At 36.5% G+C, this 20,884-nt stretch overlaps 1 protein-coding gene across 1 annotated transcript in view; it reads left to right on the top strand.

The window, feature by feature from the left end:
- The window catches only part of SCIN (scinderin), an 81,892-nt gene extending 74,360 nt beyond the window's left edge, over positions 1-7,532 (top strand). The window contains exons 13-16 of the mRNA XM_081284722.1: positions 368-489; positions 4,716-4,793; positions 6,589-6,649; positions 7,223-7,532. Coding sequence (XP_081140848.1) covers positions 368-489; positions 4,716-4,793; positions 6,589-6,649; positions 7,223-7,350 — 389 coding nt within the window. The 3' untranslated portion in view covers positions 7,351-7,532. The remainder of the gene's footprint in view (positions 1-367; positions 490-4,715; positions 4,794-6,588; positions 6,650-7,222) is intronic.
- The last annotated feature ends 13,352 nt before the right edge of the window (positions 7,533-20,884 follow it).

The raw sequence follows: 20,884 nt of genomic DNA, 5'->3' as shown, positions 1-20,884 counted from the left end.
GTAATGTCTTTTTTATGTTTAAATTGGGGATTGAACCCAGGGGCACTTAAGCACCACTGAGCCACATTTCCAGCCCTTTAAAAAATAAACAAACAAATAAGTAAATGTGTATATATAATTTATTTATTTAGAGATAGGGTCTTACAGAGTTGCTTAGGGTCTTGCTAAGTTGCTGAGGCTGACTTTGAACTCATGATCCTCCTACCTCAGCCATCTGAGCCACTGGGATTACAGATGTGTGCCACTGGCACCCAGCTTAAGTAGTGTCTTAGAGTTAAAATTAAGATGAGATATTATTATTAACGTGAAACAACACAAACCATATGCTCCTGGATATGTATTGGGTAACTCAGTGTGTTTTTGACAGAGGAATTCTGGAATTCCCTTGGAGGGAAAAAAGACTACCAGACTTCACCACTGCTGGAAACGCAGGCTGAAGACCATCCACCTCGGCTTTATGGCTGCTCCAACAAAACTGGAAGATTCATTGTAAGTGTTTTAAGAAGCAGTGGGGTAGAACTAACTGCATTTGGTGTTGGCTCTGACACTCTGCAGCCATGTGAAAGCTGTGTTTCTTAGGTTCAGCTTTCCTGCAATAATCTTTGCTCTCTTCAGGGTAGTTGAAGGGTCAATAATGTGGTAGACGTGAAAGCATTAAGAATACTGTAAAGTAGTGTATAAGTCAAGGTGCTCTTAAAGGCATCAGCCATTTTGCATCTCTGTCCGCATTCAATAATTGCTATATGAATTGTAAATGGTTAGATTTGCCAGTTTCATACTTAGATACTTTCCTTGGGTAGCAGTCAACTCTTATCTAATTTGCACTTCAGTTTCCCAAGAGAATAAATGCTTTCTCAATGTTGGATGAATAAAAAATATTAAGGAAATACTAAGATCATCAGACAAAATCATAGAAAGCTACATATGTAGGAATGTTTTGTTGTATAATCACAAGCTTTGAATACCAAGCAATGAAAAGTAAAATTAGAAGGATTTATGTAACAGTCTTAGCTCAGGTTGCTATAACAAAAATACCACAGACAGGGTGATTTAAATAATAAGCATTTATTTCTCACAGTGTTGGAGGTTGGGAAGTCTAAGGTAGAGGGACCTGAGGTCAAGGTACCTGCAGACTTGTTGTCTGGTGAGGGCTACTGCCTGGCCTTCTCACTTGGCCAAGAGGGTGAGCTTGAGTCTTTTTCTCTTCTTGTGGCACTATTGTCACCATGGGGTTCCACTCCCATGACCTTAACTCAGCTGAACCACCTCCGAAAGGCCCCCCTCCTACTACCATCCCACGAGGGCTTATGGCTTCAACCTATGAGTTTTGGGAGAATGTGAATATGCCATCCATGACATATCAAGATTGATTTTATATTAAAATCTGAAATATGATCCTAGTCTATAGCCTTTCACCTCAGTTTAACTGGAAAAATTCTGTTGTCTGATACCCTGGACTTTTGTATAAACTTAAAGGGTGAATTCTTTTTTCCATATAAAATTTGATCTACAAATTCTGTTCAACATTTCTGGTAAATACAGGCTTTGTTTTCAAAACACACACACACACACACACACACACACAGAGTTTTCTGAATACTTTCCCGGGTGCCTTTGATGCTGGATACAGAATGCTTTGCTGAAACTGTACATGTACAAACCACACTGGTAGCTTATTATGTGACTTGACTGACCTAAAAATCAAAGATTTAATAGAGGATTGTGATATATACTTAATTGCTGAGCTCCATAGTTTATTTCCTACCTTGTAGAAAAATCCTTGTATTTTCTATATTTTATAAACTTGTTATCAGAAAAATCTGCTATTTTGTTGTTTTGACTATTAACTAGATATTGCATCCAAACAACTTCTTTTGGGCATATGTTTCTATATTTTTTATTAGAATTACTTGCTAATATTGCTACAAATTTGATGTTTATTTCCAAGGAAGATATATTTTACAAAAATAAGTATCTAGACTTTTTCTCAGTCAAGTTTTTTTTTTTAAATCTTACTTTAATCAGCTTTTTTTTTTCTGACCAAAAGACCTGATAAGAACAATTAGAGGAGGAAAAGTTTATTTTGGCTCTTAGTTTCAGGGATCTCAGTCCACGGTTAGCTGACTCCATAGCTCTGGACCCAAGATGTGGTAGAGTGTCTTGGAGGAAGGGCAAGGAGAAGATAAGAAGCTCAGGACACGGCAATCTGTAAGCAGAATGAGAGAGCTATGCTCACCAAGGACAAAATATAAACCTCAAAGGCATGCCCCTAGGAACCTACTTCCTCCAGCCACACCCCCCTGCACTCCTGCCTCCACTAATTAGGTGACACCTCTCATAATATAATCATTTCAATTTTGAAAAATTCTTGTGTTTTCTTACACATGAGCTTTTGGGGGACACCTTATATCTAAACCATAACAGATCTATTAATTTTTCTGTTCTTTTTGATCAGATGCATATGTTAGCCTCTTGAGAAATATATTTTACCTTTTTTTGACAATCTAATATATTTCTTTTTTTCTTTTCTTTTTTTTAAATTTATATACGACAGTGGAATGCATTACAATTCTTATTCCACATATAGAGCACAGTTTTTCATCTCTGGTTGTATACAAATTATATTCACACCAATTTGTGTCTTTATACATGTACTTTGGATAATAATGTCCATCACATTCCACCATCATTTCTAACCCCATACCCCACCCTTTCCTCCAACCCCTCTGTTCTATCTAGAGCTCATCTATTCCTCCCACATTCCCCCTCCCTACCCCACTATGAATCAGCCTCCTTAAGAAATATATCTTACCTTTTTATCCGTTCATTTTCTTTTTTGATCCTTGAAATCCCTTCTGCTCCCTTCATAGTTTAAGGAAAAGAATTGTTATTAACAAGAGTTTGACCTTATAATTACCATCAGAAAGTAGGTGTTAATAGATTTACATAAGGTGGTAGAGCCTATTGGTTAAAAACACAATTTTTGGAACCAATCTACCTGATTTCACTTATTTGGTGAGATTTCCTAGACTGTGTGACCCTAGGGTAGTTCCTTATCCTCTGTGTTGTGTTTTCTCATCTGTTAAATGGGAAAAGTCATAGTACCTACTTCATGTGGTTGTTGTGAATATTCTGTGAATATTAAGTTAATTATTTCATTTAAAAAATTAGAACAGTGCCTGGTACAGAGTATGTGATATGTAAGGTGGTCTCTTTCTTTTTTTTCTTTTTCTTCAATACTGGAGATGAACTGAGTATACTACTGAGTCATAGCCCCAGCCCTTTTTTATCCTCAGTCCAGAGTCCCTAGGATTGCAGGCACAGCATTGTGCAGGCTAGGTTAGGTTTTGGTTTTTAAAACTTATGTGCTTAGTAAATATTCTATAAAAAGATAACATAAACAAACCCTGCCGCAGTCTGGCTGGGCCCAAAATCACGAGCCACTCAAGCAGGAACAAACTTTATTTTTGAAAATGCCGCCAATACCCCATACACGTCCAGGAAGAGGCTGGTCCACACATGTGGCCGCGTTCTCCCGGAACCCCAGAACAAGCTCCTCCCCCGGAATTCTCTCCTACTGTACTTCCCCAAACAATGGGAACTCTCCAGGAGTCCCGTAACTTGAGTCCCGTAGCAGGCCGAGGTGAACAGCAGGAGTCCAATATCCATATGAATGCAAATCTTAACATAATCATATCATCTCAATGGCTATGGCGTCACCTTTCAACCAAAAGTGCCATGCATCATATTCTTGGCTGTGGCTCTTAGCAAAACCCCTTGTTCTCTATAAATGATCATTGTTTGTAGGATTTTTTTTTTTTTGCTTGTTTTTTGAATAAGGACCTCAAAATATTATCCCAGTATAACAAACATGAATTATGCTGAGAAGTCTGGAGGTTGCCTGGGACTGGGTTTATCCAGGCTGAGCTTCCTGGAGCTTCTCTTATGGGCTGCAGTCTGGTTTTATGCCAGTTTTTCCTGTGACAGAGCCCAAGAAAACAAGACAACCCCTGCTGAGTCATGTTTGCTAATACAACATGGCCAAGGTGATAGTCATCTCCAACTGTTTGACTGCACTGCAAAGTCAAATGGCAGAGCAAAAGAGTGAAGAATTAGGAACCATAGTCCAATCTACCATGCCTCCAAAAAAATCAGGGTTTGTGCAAAATTCTCCAAAGATACTGAACTAATGGTGATGGGTGGATTAAACTAATCCTACCTATTACCATTTTATGTTAACTATAGGGAATACAATTTAACCCCCTCAAAATAAAAATAATAAAAATTTGCATGTGCCTTATTGAAAATGGTTGACTTAGTAAATGACCAGATCTATTGACTTTTATTAAAAGTCTTGATCTATAAAACAAAAGGCAATTTAATACCTAGACCATAAAATCCAATGTTTTTAGAGACTCAGTAGGCAACAAAATCTGTGACGTAGCTTGTCATGAAGAGCTGCTCACACAGAGATCTATGGTCAGATTGACGTCTGCATTCTTGTTCCTGGAAGCATACAAATGCACGGAGTCGCGTAGTGGCCAAACTGTGCCATCAGTTTGTGATACCTGTTTAAATAGATGAACAATTCTTTAATTCTTTGTTACCCAAAAAGAAGAAGAAAATATCTACTAAAGTATTTACTGCCCTCCAACATAATATGTTGGATAATAATGATCCTACTGTTTGGTCATAAAGCTTTTCATACATTTCAGATTGAAGAAGTTCCAGGAGAGTTCACGCAGGACGATTTAGCGGAAGATGATGTCATGTTGCTAGATGCTTGGGAACAGGTAGCCGTAACATTTTGTTCATAACAAGAGAATATACTTATGGTTGGGAACTGACAGAACCTGCTTTGAGAAATGGTGATATTGAAAAGAATCGACATAGTTTGGCAAAAAAACAACATTCATAGGGCAAATTGAGTTTTTACTGTGGGAATAATTCCATAGCTATCATCTTTGGCTTTATAGCTTTAAGCAAAAAACTTCTACTTTTCATTTACTGTGAAAGGTACTTCTGATTTTTTCATGTGTTCATTTTACTAATAAATATTATAATAAGTACAGTACCATGGGGGAAGCCAAATACTGAGAATTTCTGTGGGAATTTGGCAAGAGGTTATAGGGAAGCCCTCCTCTGAGGAAGAAGCAGGCACAGAATAGTTTTGAATCCAAACAGTAAAATATATTACTGTTTTATATATCTTAATTTAGGAGAAAATTAATAGTGATTCAACATGCCACATCGAACAGTTTTTAGAAATCTTTATGTAAACTAACTATAATGGGAAGGAAAAATAAGTATGTTAAGAATCAAGTTTCATAAAAGAAGAAAGAAATTGTTACTGTTAGGTCTATTTCTAGTGGCTAAGCCACTCAGTTAAAATATTCTTTTACCTCTTGATCTACAAGGACCATAATTGAATTGGGAGTCTAGTCCTAGATTTTCCTCTGACTATATTTCATTAAAAATCATATTTTTTATTTAAATTCCCATGCTGTTGTGATATGTTCTGTTCTCTGCTCACAAGTATTCCAATACTTGTGTGTGATTTAGAACACAACCAAAATTTAATTTTACCAAAATTGCTCTGCTTGCAAGTGATTTAAGTATAAGGTAATTCAGAAGGATTTTTCAGCATTAAAATACTCAACCTACACACTTGGCAAAGAAAAGAATATGTATCAGATTGTACATATTACAGATTTTACATAATAATGCAGATCTCATATATATATATAAACTTCTTAATTATATAACATTCATATATATATATAATGTGTGTGTGTATATATATACATGAATGTTATAATTAAGAAGTTTTTAATCCTTTTTTTTAAGGATAAAAAGTTTATTTTGGCTTGCAGTTTCATAGGTGCAGTCCAAAGTAGGCTGCCTACCTTGCTGTGAATCCCTGGTGAAGTAAAACATCATGGCAGAAGAGCAGGTTTATAGCAGCACAATTCACAATAGCTAAACTATGGAACCAACCTAGATGCCCTTCCGTAGATGAATGGGTAGAAGTTTTTAATCCTTGATACTAAACAATATAGTGCATTACCAAAGTTTAATAGGGCATAATACTATAGGAGAAAAACACTAGACTTAAGTCAGAGAGTCCTAAACTGAGTCTGGGGAATTCCACAAATAATTTTCTCCATGTGGTCCTCTGCGTCCTGGACCTACACCTAGGAAACAGGGATGATGATTTCTTGTTTTCTACCCTTCAAGGGGTGGATACACAAACCCCAACTAATCTGTTGTTTCCGTGAAAGATCACTTTACAGACTAGAAAATGCCATGTAAAAATGAAATGTGAATGTGAAGTCTAGTCAAATTAGCAGGGTACAAATTTAGGTGTCTCCTGGTGAGAGTGAACATTGGGAAGTATGGAACTTTCTCAGCCCCCACCTGCACTGCGCCTCCCTCACTTCTGGGGCTGCCACACAGATGAAATGAGCAGTGTGTGTGTGTGTGTGTGTGTGTGTGTGTGTGTGTGTGTGTGTGTAGAACTTGGCATAGTGCCTGGCACCCAGGCGATGCTCCAAAACTGGTCCATATTGTTATTGTTTCATTTTTCAGATATTTATTTGGGTTGGCAAAGATGCCAATGAAGTCGAGAAGTCAGAATCGCTGAAGTCTGGTAAGCTAGATTCCAGGGACAATTATGGGAATAACCTGACAAAGTTATTACCAAGCACCTTGCTGCTCTTTATTACCACATCTTCCCCAAATCCATATTGAAGCAGAGAAGGAGCTTAGCCATCATCCTAAAACCTAAGGAGCAATGGAATTTTTTTTAACTGAAAAATTCTAGCACAGGCACAAGAAAATGTTTTGTTGCCTACTTTAGAATATAATTATTTCGAAAAATGTAAAATTCACTTAAACCCTTGTTTTATTATGAAAATAGTAAAACCTCCATAACGGATAATATAGATTTTTTTTTAAACTTCCTTTTGAGTAATACTGAACCTTAATTATACCATAAAGATAATTCCATAAAGTTTGCAATTCTTTCAGACAATAATGAGACTTTATAATGGTGCTTTCCGTGGCAGATGAAAAAAAATGAGTAAGAAATGGTTCATATTTGATTACTTGAAGACAATGAAAATTTAATGTATTGCTTGTACTGGAAGAATTTTCATTCTATAGTTATTTTAGTTCAACCAAAACTAACTGCATTTATGTCTGTCTTCATAACTCTTTTTAGCCAAAATGTATCTTGAGACAGACCCTTCTGGAAGAGATAAGAGGACACCAATTGTCATCATAAAACAGGGCCATGAGCCACCCACCTTCACAGGCTGGTTCCTGGGCTGGGATTCTAGCAGATGGTAACTAATCTTCGTTAAAACAAACAAACATACGTTAGGGGAACATTGGGATCAGTTGTCCCATTGCTATTTGGTGGTGTGGAGGGAGGGGAGCTTTTTTGTTTATTTGACTATAGAAAATTAACCTCAACCAAATGGCTAATTTTAATGCCTATTATTGGCTTAAAATTCTTTTTTAAAAGGAATTTTCTTGGGGGGATAGTAGAGGATAGGAAAGGCAGCAGAATACAACAGACATGAGTATGTCAATATGTAAATCAGTGGAAGTGTAACTGATGTGACTCTGCAATCTGTATACGGGGTAAAAATGGGAGTTCATAACCCACTTGAATCAAAGTGTGAAATATGATATATCAAGAACTATGTAATGTTTTGAACAACCAATAAAAAAAAGGAATTTTCTTATGTCAATATATTGAAATACCCTAAAGTAAACTTTTGTTATGGTCCAATATTAGCTCTCCTGGTTTATATGACCTTTTAAATAGAAAAAGTTTTGTCCTATCTAGGAAAATTTGTCAAGTAGGAAATTTTATAATTCAGCAACCATTAGCCAAACTTGTACCTTAAAATACCTTAGATGTTTTTTACTTTTCTATATATTGTTTTCAAAAGAATTGGATATTTGTAGTGAGGTTTATATTAAAAAGGCTTTAAATATATGTTGTTATTTTCATTCCCTAGTCAAGGTGCCATTACTCCTAAGTGTCATTTTCTAAGCAGAACTTTCCTTTTTAAAAAAACTTTAAATTTATAGCTCTTTTATGTTAAAACAAACTGTATTCTTATCATTTTAACTATATAAATATATACATGACAGTGCATGTTTAATATCACAAAAGCTATATACAGAAAAATTTTACTAATGGTATCTTTCATCATTAAAATATGTCTCTTTTTGAAAAGGTTTTGTGTTGTGACATTTTATTCAAATTTGATGTTTTTAATTACACAATTAATTTTGTGGTTAAATACTTTTATGCATAAATTAATGTAGAGTTAATATTTCTCAAACTGCTCTCACTAAGTTGTAAAAATCAAATAACTTTTCTATGGTTAGATAATTATGATAAACTTTAAATATCATATAGTTCATATGAAATATGTGCCACAAAAAAACCGGAAGTTGGCACAGAATCTAAAGCTCCAGTGAAGTAGGGACCAACTTTGGTAGTGGGTTAGGGGTGACTGGTGGAGAGGGGACACTGCACTTCCATGAAAGGGGAAATGGAGCAGGGAAGTGACATGAGAGATTCCTACCTTCTCTCTGGGGCAGTGAGGGGCACATGAACTTCAAATTGGCTCCCGGCCCACTTCCATTTTCACCAGATGGTAAATGTTCCTGGGACTTGTGTGGATGGCAAGGAGGCAGTAAGAAGCTGCTCTCCAGGTACTATTAATTACTGCAAATATTTATTGAGCATTTATGCAGTATCAGGCAGTATTCTAGGTTCTTTGGATCCAGTATGAATCAGACAAAATTCCAACTTCTATGGCATTTTTATTCCAGGGAAGAGGCCAACATAAACAAAATCTGTAAGTAAATATATTATAAAATGTATTAGATAAGTTCTATGGAAGAGAAAATATAGGGAAGGTGGTTAGGGAACACTAGATGAAGAGTGGGACAATATACAATTTTAATTGGGTGGTCAGGAGAGCCCGGTTGAACAGGTGCTATTTAAACAGAAGTTGGGAGTGAACCTCATGATTACACCTGGCAAAAGGCAGTGCAGGGTACAAAGGCCTTGAGGAGGAAACTTACCTGATACAATGGGCTAAAATCTAAAGAAGCAGGGAAATAACCCGGACTCTCTTCTGCTGTCACCACCGGACTAGAAAAAGATTCATTTTCAACAGAACTGCCATGTTCCTCCAAAGCTGGGAGGAGGCTTCTTTCCTGGAAGATCCTGGTACTCTTGAGGTAGGGATGGAAATGATCCAGGGGATATGGTTCAGCAGCACAGCAGGGAAAAGTGAGGGGTCTCAGGCAGCATTGCTCAGCAGGAACAGCGGTGGCCACAGAAATTACCAGCAACTGCAGCTGCTTTGTCAATGCAGGAGCCCTACACCTGGTAAACTGAAGCTGTCAGTGATGGTGAGGGATGAATAGGATTTATGAAAAGTATCTAGAAGGGGTCTGCTAAAGAGTCATTTTGATTTTACACCTGAAGCTGATACATCTGTATCACCTGAAAATTGGCATGGTGGTAGTGAGAGGGGTAGTGGGCGGGGTGGGGGGGCAACAATCTGCCTCTAAAAAGAAAATTTCATTATTACCCCGTGTGCATATATAATTACACAACTGGTGTGACTTTACATCATGTACCACCAGAAGAATAAGTTATGCTCCATTTATGTTTGATGTGTCAAAATGCATTCTACTGTCATATATAACTAATTAGAATAAATTTCAAAATTAAATTTTTAAAAATGTAAGGGATCAAAGGAAATTATTTTAGAGAATGTTCCACCATTCTGTGATACCATGTCATCTTAAAACTCATGCAATTCCTCATAGAAATTGGTCTTTGGGATTTGAAATGGAGCTTCATACAGCTTAGCTGATAAACATAAATGTTTCATAATTTCTTTTTCATTATTCTTTGATGGAGCTGATACTTAACTTTTAATATGAAACATTAGATTTCTTCTCTCTGCATTTCCTCATATATTTTGGGGATAGTGAACCAAAACAAATGTATTTAGTCCTTTATAGACCCTTCCTTGCCCTAAACAATATAGAATACTCATTTCTGTATGAAATTTGTGAATTACTATATTAATGTGTATATATTATACATTATACATATATATGTGTGCATTTTAGTATATAAAATATATGTATATTATAGTGAATCCAGAAAAATCAAGTGATAATCAGAAATAAGCAGTCTGGTAAGAAGTAACACATCCCAGGAGCTTCAAATAAAATATTAGATTATAGAGTAACTTTGAGCAAAAGCCAGGAAACAAGGTATCTATGTAATGAATCCATGTAAAGCTTCAAGATAACTTCTCTATTGGACAGGTTATTCATAGGGATGGAATTCTAGTCAGAAAAAGCTGAACATAGTAGCAGTTTTTACTATATATTGTATACAAGACTAATGTGTTTATAATTTAAAAAGTATATTTTCAAAACCTTTTGTTATTTTCTCTCCACTATGACTTTCCCATTTTTTGGGTTTTAAAGATTTGTTTGATATTTTAAAAGTATGTTATGTATTATATCTATTCCCTAAAATAATTTTCTCTCTTAAATGCCAAACATGCTTACTGTGCCACTTAAAATGTTGATGATAAAACAGTTCAGTGCTGAAAGAAGAAAAGCAAAAGGTTGGATCCACATCCACTACAAGTGCCTGGATAAGTTCCATATGGTTCAAAAATTTAAATGTGAAAATGAAACCATAACAATAATGGAAGAAAAGATGGGATTATGGGAATTCCATAGTTGATTCCAAATTATTAGGGTAATGATCTCTCAGTAACTGATAAAGAAAATCACTAAGGATCTAGAAGACTTGAACAACACTCTCAACCAATTTAACCTAAGTGATATTTATTTACTGAACACTTCACTAATAATAACAGCATACACACTTTTTTTGTGTGTGCTGGGAATTGAACCCAGGGCCATGTGCATGTATGGCAAGCACTCAACCAACTGAGCTATATCTCCAGCCCCTACATACTTGTTTTTTAAATGGATCTTAAAGTATTCACTAAGACAGAAAATATCCTTGGCCATAAAGCAAATATCAATAGATTTAAAGAATGAAATCATATAAACTATGTTCTCTAATTACAATGGAATTGAGAAATCAATAAGAGACATATCTGACAACTCCCCAGATGTCTGGTGTAAAAGGAGAAATCTTAGAAAACATTTTTATCTCAAGGCAAATTAAAACACAGTCTACCTAAGTGTGTAAGATACAGCCAACTTGATGCTTAAAGGGAAACTTACAGCATTAAATGCTCACATTAGATAAATAGGTTTCAAATCAATGATTGTAACTTCTGTCTTAAGAAATTAAAAGATGAACAAATTAAACCCAAAGTAAGCAGAAAGAAGGGAATTATAGAGAAGACAGAACAACTTTAAAATATAATTAATGAAATCAAAAGTTGGTTTTTCAAAATCAATAAAATGATAAAATTTTAGGTATACTAATATAGAAAAATTGAGAAAACAAATTACTAATCTCAGGGACTTAAAGGGCCTATCAATGCAGTAATTTTGAAGATTAAAATGAACTGACATGGATGAAATGAAATTTCCTTAAAAGACAGAAACTACTAAAGCTAAATGAGGAAGGAACAGATAACTTAAGTAACAATATACATACACTAGAAGTTGAGTTCATAGCTAACATCTTCTGACAGAGGAAAATGTAGACCTAACCGGGTTTCATGGTACTTTTCCCAGACATCTAAGAAAGTAATAAAAAGATAGTCCTCACAACATTGATGTAAAAACCCTAAAAGTTTAATAAGTTGAATCCAGCAATACATAAAAAGAAATGGATTTTATCCCATGAATTCATATTTTAACATTTAGAAGTAATCAGTAATTCCTCATAATAACAGACTAATGTGGGAAAACTAGATGAACTTCTGAATGGATGTAGGAAAAACATTTTGATAACATTCATCCAACATTCGTAATTTTTTAAAAAGTTTTGCAAACTAGGACTAGAATGAATGTTCCTCTAACTTAAAAGAGGTATCTGTAGAATTGTACAGCTGACAGCATGCTGAAGACCAGAAAACCAAATGTTTCCCACTAAGACCTGAAACAAGATGTGGATGTTTGCTCTCATCTATTCTATTCCACATTGTGCTAGCTGTCCTACTTAGTACAGTAAGGCAGGGTGTTCCGTCCTTGGCATTACTGATATTTTGTTAATTCTTCATCTTGGGGAGCCGTCCTGTGTATCATAGCATGTTTTAGTATTTCTGGCCTCTGCTTACTAAATTCCAGTGGTATCCTTGCCCTACTCCCATCCCCACTCATTGTGACAACAAAACTGTCTCCAGAAATTTCCAATCTTAGAAAAATACTTGAGATAATCAACTTGTAAAGAATGGAAAGCTTTCTTTTTTCACTCCTTGGGACCACTGAGTTGGGACCTGTTATAACCTTCACAAACTAACTCTGAAGGAAGAAGGAAATAAAACTGTTTTTTGTGGGAATTGAGGCTCAGGGAAAGCAAGGTTCTGGTATCCCACAGTTGAAAGAAGATGTGGTGTGCCTTGGGAATATTGGTCATCCTTTATTTGGAGGCAGCATTAGCCCCTATCTAACCCCCTCTCTGCCCCTGCACTATTTCCATAGGCCCTTTTTAAATGCAGGTCAAACAAAGAAGGCAGGCTGCCAACAGGTTACATAAGAGGGCACATGCTCACAAGCAGATGTTCATGACCTTGAGTACATATCCTGTACCAGAGTGTTCCTGACCTTGACTACACACTGATTGTAACATAGCTGATTCATGGCCTTAGTTACACAAACATAACTTAGCCTGCCAGAACCTTTGATGAGAGAGCCTAACTAGAGCCATTTTGGGCCTACCCAAACAGGAACCCACTTCAATAAAGCAAGAAAAAAGTCTTAGCGGTCTAAAGATTGGAAACAAAGACATAAATAAACTTGGTGGTATGATCTTGGCATTCATAATTTTTATTTATTTTTTCAGTAGTGAGGATCAAAAGTAGGGGTGCTTAATCACTGAGCCACATCCCTGACTACGTTGCTGGGGCTGGCCTTAATACTTTAATGGTCTCAGGTGATTATAATATGCAGCAAGGTTCCAGACTTGCCATAACATTTGCAAACCAAGTACAGCTCTCTCCTGTTCTAAGCCCAGCTTCACAGCCAGGAAGCAGTCTTATAATTTTCATACAAGAACAGTAAAAATAAGTCTCATGTGCTGAATGCTTGGTCCCCAAGTGATGGTGCTGTTGTCAGGTGGTAGAAACGTTAGTAGGTGGAGCTGAGTTGGAGGAAGTGGGCATATCCTTGAAAGGGATATTGGGACTCCAGGCTCTTCCTCTCTCTCTGCTTCCTGGATGCCATGAGGTAAGCAGCTCTGCTCCACCACATGCTTCCCACCATGATGATCTGTCTTGACAAGAGCCCAAAGTGACGAGGCTACGCAACAACAGATTGAAACCTCTGAAACTGTAAGTCAAAATAAGCTTCCATTCTTTACAAGTTGATATCCCAAGTATTTTTGTCCCAGCAACGGAAAACTCACTAACACATAATTTATCCTTTGAAACACAATACTGGACACCTGTTGAAAGGTCTTTTTGACTTAAAAGTACTATCTGTGTCCTACCGTTGTCTCAAAATGGAAGCCGTGAATATTCTTTTTTAAAAAAGTAAGAAAGGGAACCATATAAGATCACTTTCTCATTCTAGATTTCATTTTTGAAGCATTAAGGATGGAAGTTAGCATTATATAAGTCTCTTCAAGTTCATAAAAACAATGGTCTGCCTGATTACCACAAAAATTAAGAAAAAAAAAATTTTAAATCCTGTAGAGATGTGCACATCCAAACAGTACAGTCGAGGACACTCTTCATCTATGTTAATAAAAACAGATTTTGTTAGGTGATGACCCATAGCAACCCCCTAGCATCCACCAATCAACATGAGACAGGGAAAATATCTGAAATGCCAGGTGACCCTCCCAGTAGTTTTGGTGATTAATAACATGATTAGGCCACCCTGCAGTTTAGTGTATACACTCTTGCAATCCCTCACAGCTTAAACCAATCAGTTCGAATGTATTCACCACTTGAATTAACCAATCACCCTTACCCAACTTATTCCCACCAGTGAATGTGCTAATCGATGTTAAGAGTTGTTGTTTGATTTTCCCTTGATTTTCCCGTGGTATGAAATGATTTGCTGTGTGATATTGTGAGGCATAGAGTATCCCCCCAAAACCTATAAATCCTCATTGAACTAAGGGTCGGAACTCACTCCTTGGGACTGCTGCATTTGAAATGGTTTTGAGTCCAGGATCGAGTTTGCAATAAAGACTCTTGTGTGATTGCATTGGATTCAACTCCTGGAGGTCTATTGGGGTCCCACGAATCTGGCATTACAGCTGTCCTGCTCCTGGGGATACAGCAAAGAGCAGATAGAAATGGATGCACTGTCCTCCATGAAGTTGAGTGGGTGGAGAAGGAAAATAAGCAAATGTTCAAATACATATACCAGAAAGCAATAAGTGTTTTGAAGAAAAATAAGACAGAAGGAGATAGGAACTGAGATGAGGGATCCTTTTAAGATAGAGTAAACCAGCAAGGACTCTCTAAGAAGGTAGCATTTGGACAGAGACCTGAAAAAACGTGAGGGAAGGAGCCATGAACATATTTCTGGTTGGGGAGGTGCAGAGCTTTTCAAGCAGAGAAAGAAAATGTGGAAAGTCCTAAGAAAGGAAGGCTTTTGGCGTTTACAAAGAATTCTGAAGAAGCCAATGTGGCTAGAGTGGATTGAGAGAGACAAGAGTGTGAAGATAATATCACAATGGTAATAGAAGACAGATCACATAGAGTTTACAAAATTTTAATTTTTTTCTCTAAGTGAGATTGGCGGAGTGAAATGATTTACCTCATGTTATGAAAGGCTCACTGTGTTTCAGCATTGAGAAGAGACTTCAGGACGCTAAGCCTAGAAGGAGAGGCCAGTTAGGAGATGTGGATTATGATCCAGGCCAGAATTGATGGTGGCGGTGCGAAGGAGGGACTGGATATTGTCTGAATATAAAGTAATGGAGGATGGATTTGATATGAGTGTGCAGACAAAGAAAAATCATTTATCAGAGGAGTCACCATTGGGAAACTGCTAGAAGAAGGTTTACTGGGGAAAACAGGAGTTGACTGTGTTAATTTTTGAGGTGCTTGCTTATTCTATTGAATACCAAGTTGAAGTTGTTGTAGACTGTTCAAGTTCAATAGAGAAGTCATGGCTAGGAACAGATGTTTGGGATCACTCATTGTGATCACTGGAGTAAAATGTGGTTACCTGGGACATGAATGTACAGAGAATAGACATATCATCCCAGGCTGAGTCCTGGGATGGTCCATCATTTAGAATTGAGATGAGAAGGAGCTAACGAAGAGGAGGAGAAGATCCCAGTGAGGCAGCAAGAGGAGTAAGGAAGTCCATGAGAGAATGCTCTCCTTGGTTGTTGACCTCGTTTATTTATAAATGTGAATTTTAGGAAAACAGCTATGTTCTGATAATTTCCTGCTAATATAACCAAATATCCCTGTGAACGTTCCAGTAGATGCTCGGAGGGTATTTATCACCAAATTGTGGGTAAACTAAAGCAGTAATTTTTAACCAGGGAACAACTGGCAATGTCTAGTGACATTTTTTTTTCACAACTGGGGAACAGCTAATGCTACTAGCATCTAATAGGTAGAACACAGGGATGCCTCTAAACATTTTGTAATGCACAGGATAATACCCTCTCACCTACAGCAAAAAATTATCTGGTTTAAAATAATAATAGTGCCAAAGGTGAGAACCCCTAACCTAATTAGATTTTAAAATAGAATTATATCAGGATATTAGTATAGTGGGATTTTGAGGAAATGAGCTAAAATGAAAGAAGACCACATGACATTACAGCTTTCTCATTTTAAGAAAAATGTGATTCTGCAATCTGTATATGGGGTAAAAATGGGAGTTCATAACCCACTTGAATCAAAGTGTGAAATATGATATATCAAGAACTATGTAATGTTTTGAACAACTAACAATAAAAAAAAATGTAGTGTTTCTCATAAAGGACCAAATAAGAACTCTGAATTTGCTAAAGCTACCATTTCTGTAATCATAAAGCAGAGACCCTTATAAGACCTAGTATGTTTAACAAATATATATGGATAAGGAATTGTACGGTAGGTAATATTTTTAAATGTTTTTAAACACTACGAATTTGATATTCTGTACTTTAAATTAGTACTAATTCTGTACTTTAAATTAGAATCCTGGGTATATTAACTTCCTATTGCTATTATAAAAATTACCACAAACTCTGGGACCTACAAGGATAAAAAAGTATTGTAGTAGTTTTGAGGCTCAGAACTGTAAAATGGTTTGGCAAGGTTGTATTCTTCTGGGTGTTCTAAGAAAGAATCTCTTCATTTTCCACCTCATGATGGCTACCTATCCTTGGCTTGTAGCCTCTGCTTCCATCTTTAAAGCTAGCAAAATAGCATCCTCAAAAATCTTCCTTTTTCTTCTCATCTGGCTTCTGGTTCCATTGGCCACGTGTCCTCTTACTCTGATTCTCCTTCCTTCACTTTTTTAAGTGGCAATGCATAAAATCTCTAATTATAGAAGGAAAGGGCCTCTTTTTGAGATGCTATAATCTGGATCCCTCCTTTGGGTCCAATGGATAATTAAGTCATGGATAATCCAGGATAATCTCCTCTTCTCAAGATCCATAATTTCATCACTTATGGAAAGTCCCTTTTGCTACGAAGGTAACAATAACAGGATCCCATAATTTTTGTCACAACTCTGGACCTCTTGTGGGGGAGAGGAGGGCTGACTGCACCTGGATAGAAAGGTCTGCAGTAAAGATAGTATTCTAGACAATTGACTTATAAAATAAAAGCTGATATTTTGTAAAACTAGTAGATTTTCCTACTCCTTTCCATCAACTATACCTTTGGCCTACAACATCATTTTAAAATAGAAAATAAATTGTTGCTGGGGGAGAATATAGGTAACATTTCATCTGTTTTCCAATCCTTGTGAAATTGCCATTTTTCCCCCCAGCCTGACAATTTTATAAATTCAGGCAGGAAAAATTCTTTCCTACTGGGCTCATAGAAGGCTGTCACTGCTGCCTAATTGCAGGAACACCATTGGAAAATAAAAAACTTGTGGGACAACTGTGGAGACAAGGGAGTAGCTAGAGTTCACCGGAGTTTAACCAAACCCAAAAGATATTCAGCAGGTAATGATCTAACTTAATAAGACACTTTGAATTTTTTTGAGTGGTATTTTTCTATTCTTGATCTCAGGGATATGTGGAGTTTATGTATTTGAAGATCCAATAAGGACATTGCTAGAATGGTCATATTCTCAGCTTCTCAGTAGGTCATCAGCAAGGGTCAGCCAACAGGCTTCTAATGGAACATAATATTCAACCCAGGTTGGAATAAGAAAAATCATTATGTTGATATTTTGACTTCTGAATATAAAGGTGCTTCAAAAAAGGTCATGCTTTATGAGGCCGAGCATTATTTTATATGAACTTTTACTGAGGGCACTAGAAAAAAACATTTTTTCTTCTTCTTTTTTTAAAAAACAATTATTGAATCAGCTTCTTAATTTAGTTTGCTTTTTATTCTTTCCTTTATATTTCAGGCACTAAGAGGTCATCAACAACTCACAGCAGAAACTTATAACAATGCCTAACTGGCCCTATAGAATCCACATAGCTTTTTTCTTTATAATTCCGTGGCAACACTCCTAAGGAGCAGAGGTTACTGCCAAACACAACTGCAAATACTTCTCAAATTAATTTCATAAATGATATAGGGATAAATCACTCCATAGTCCATCACCAACACTGTAACAAGCTCAGAAAATGTGTGGGCAAAAAAGCCAGATTCCCCCAATTTTTAATGAAAAAAGTTAATAATAAAAACATATAGGAATTATGTCTTATTTCCTAATAAGAATTATAGTCACTCTGGAGTTTTTAATAATTTTCTGTTGTCCTAGAATTTCTAGCTTCATAAATGTATTTTGGCAGGTGTGGTGGTGCACATCTGTAATCCCAGCTACTTGGGATGCTGATGAGGGAGGACCACAAGTTCTAGACTAGCCTTTGCAACTTGGTGAGATCCTGTCTCAAAATAAAAATTTAAAAGGACTGGGAATGTACCTTGTTGGTAGAGCACCCCTGGGTTCATTCTCCAGTATCCAAATAGATAAATAAATAAGGAACTTTGTTCTTGATGGCTCTTAAGGTTATTTTAAAGTAAGACCAAAAAGAAAAGGGCGGGGTTTATTTTATTTAAGTATCCAGGCAAGATATGTTTTCCCTCAAAAAAGTAAACTATTCAAATGAGTCTTGGTGCAACCAAATCCTTCCTGAGCAGCCCCATGACATCACCTCATAACAACATACAACTGGTGGGTTATTGATGCTATTGAGCTTCTTTTGCTTTGTCTGAAAGCAGTGTGGTTGATTCCAGTAGCAATACAATACTGAAGAACATGGCGTGAATCTTGATAGGTCTTTTAGTTAAGACTTTGTGAAAAATCTTGACCCCATCATTGTTAGTTAGGCTGTATGTACTAGGTAAATCATGTAATTGATTTTTACCCTCAGTTTATCTATGGTTAAATATGCTTTATGCTTGCCAATTCACCTCACAGTTTTTCCCTTGCTAAGACTGGGAAAAACAACCAGCACAGCTGCTACCTGTGAATGATCTGCTACCTTGAATGAAGACAATTGAGATGAGAAGGAAGAAGTGAGTCAGAGCATGCCATACTCTCAGAACAAACGTAGTACAGTGAAGACAGAAAAAACAGTCAAGACCTAAACAGATGTGTCAGAAAGTGGATATGCTGGGCTGGGGATGGAGCTTAGTGGTAGAGTACTTGCCTAGCATGAGGGAGGTCCTGGGATCCCCAGCACTGCAAACAATAAAAAACAAAAATAAATAAATAGAGAGATACTGGGGAAAGCCCAAGCCCAGTGATTGATTAGAATAAATAAAATACTAAGGTTGGTGAGGTGATGGTGAAGAAAACGGAATGCCAGAAATTATTGCTAGTTTGAAAGTACTTTGTGTTTAATGAGTTTTGCTAGGTATGCATAGAGGAGGGAAGTAAAAATTAAGATGGAAAACACCTAGGCAGAAGTTAGGAAAAAACTCCTTCAAAAACAAAATAAACCCACCTCATATAAGGATATTTTAAATCATTTTACATATTTACAATTCCCACTTTTTACATTTACCATAATCTCTTATCATCAAACATAGTTGTAATAAATTTAGATTTTTATTGAACACCTCAGAAAATGGAAGGTAATAGAGTGTTCTCTACAGCTCTTAAAAAAATGGAGTGTAATTTGAATCATAAGGCTTCAGAATATATTGCAAATACAGAAATTTTTTTTATTGATATCTAGCTTGGTGCACATCAACAGTTTGAATATTCATGTGAAATTTAGGTTGGAAATACATAATTTTGTATATAACTTGGAAGCTAAAGATACAATTTCTAAATATGCATGTTATTTCCCCTAAAGTGATTTTAAAACATGAAAAACAAATGATAGGAACAAAAAAAATGTGGTATCTATGTCTGCTATATGGTCCCCATTTTCTACTCTCTTTTTCCTTTCAGCAATAGAATCCTTGCCTGTGCATCTTGGCAGATCACAATCTCTGTGTGGTCATGTGACTAGATTCTGGCCAATGTAGAAGCTAATTACTAAATTGAAGCAGTTTGCCCTCCACTTTTCTATTCCTTTTTCCACTGGCAGGAAAATAAGAGTTTGAATAACTACTGTGAACCCAGGGAGAGAAGCCACATGTAGCAGATGGCAGTGCTTCCTTCCCTTTTATGACCTGATCTGCTTATTTTAAGACTGTAAAAAGAAAAGAACACTTTATGGTATTCGAACCACTGTATTTTGAAGCCTTTTAAAAAGAAAAGTTTAGCCTTTACCTTAATTCATATAAAAATTGGTATCGGGCTGGTTGTAGTGGCGCTGGCTGGTATCCCAGCAGCTCAGGAGGCTGAGACAGGAGGATCACAAGTTCAAAGCCAACCTTAACAACTTAGTGAGACCGTGTCTCAAAATAAAAAAGGGCTGGAGATGTTTCTCAGTGGCTAAGTACCCTTGGGTTCAATTTCTGGTACCAAAACAAAAACAAAAACCCTAATATCAGAAGTGAAGTTTTAATGTAAACATGATTTGACCCTTCTTTACTAGTAGTCTTGCTGAGAATGTGTGAATATTGTTTAGCTGGGTAGTCAGTAATCCTTCTTAAGGTGAAAACATTATGTAAAACTTTTATCAGCAGGCACTGAGAAAGCACATTTTTTGCCTATGGAGGCTAGTTCTTTTGGAAAAGGATCAGGAAAATTCAGGATACTACTGCATATGGGCCATTCCTTATTGCTTTTAGCATGTGCCCTAAGAGAGAACTGAAGAAAAGAACTGAAGTCAGTCAGTTAAATATGAAGAGATAAGAGGGGGTATAACTGTTCAATTCTCAGCAGGTGGCCTGCAATCTAAATTAATTAAGATATTCTATAAGCAAAATAATAGTAAAGTTGTCATTTAGGACCTTGCTCAGGGAGTATCCTTAAGTGTTCTTAACCAGGAAGCTGAGCCAATCCAGATACAAAGTCAGAGTAGGGGTGTTTTCACACTGTCACTGCTATTAATTCAAAAAAGAGAGGTCAAGTGGCATCAACTTATAACCAAATATAGCCTTGGGCTGTGGTTTCTTTCATATTCAAC

The sequence above is a fragment of the Spermophilus citellus genome (genome assembly GCF_964194105.1).
Source record: "Spermophilus citellus genome assembly, chromosome: 3".
Taxonomy (NCBI): Eukaryota; Metazoa; Chordata; class Mammalia; order Rodentia; family Sciuridae; genus Spermophilus; species Spermophilus citellus.
This window is presented reverse-complemented; position numbering and strand designations above follow the sequence as displayed.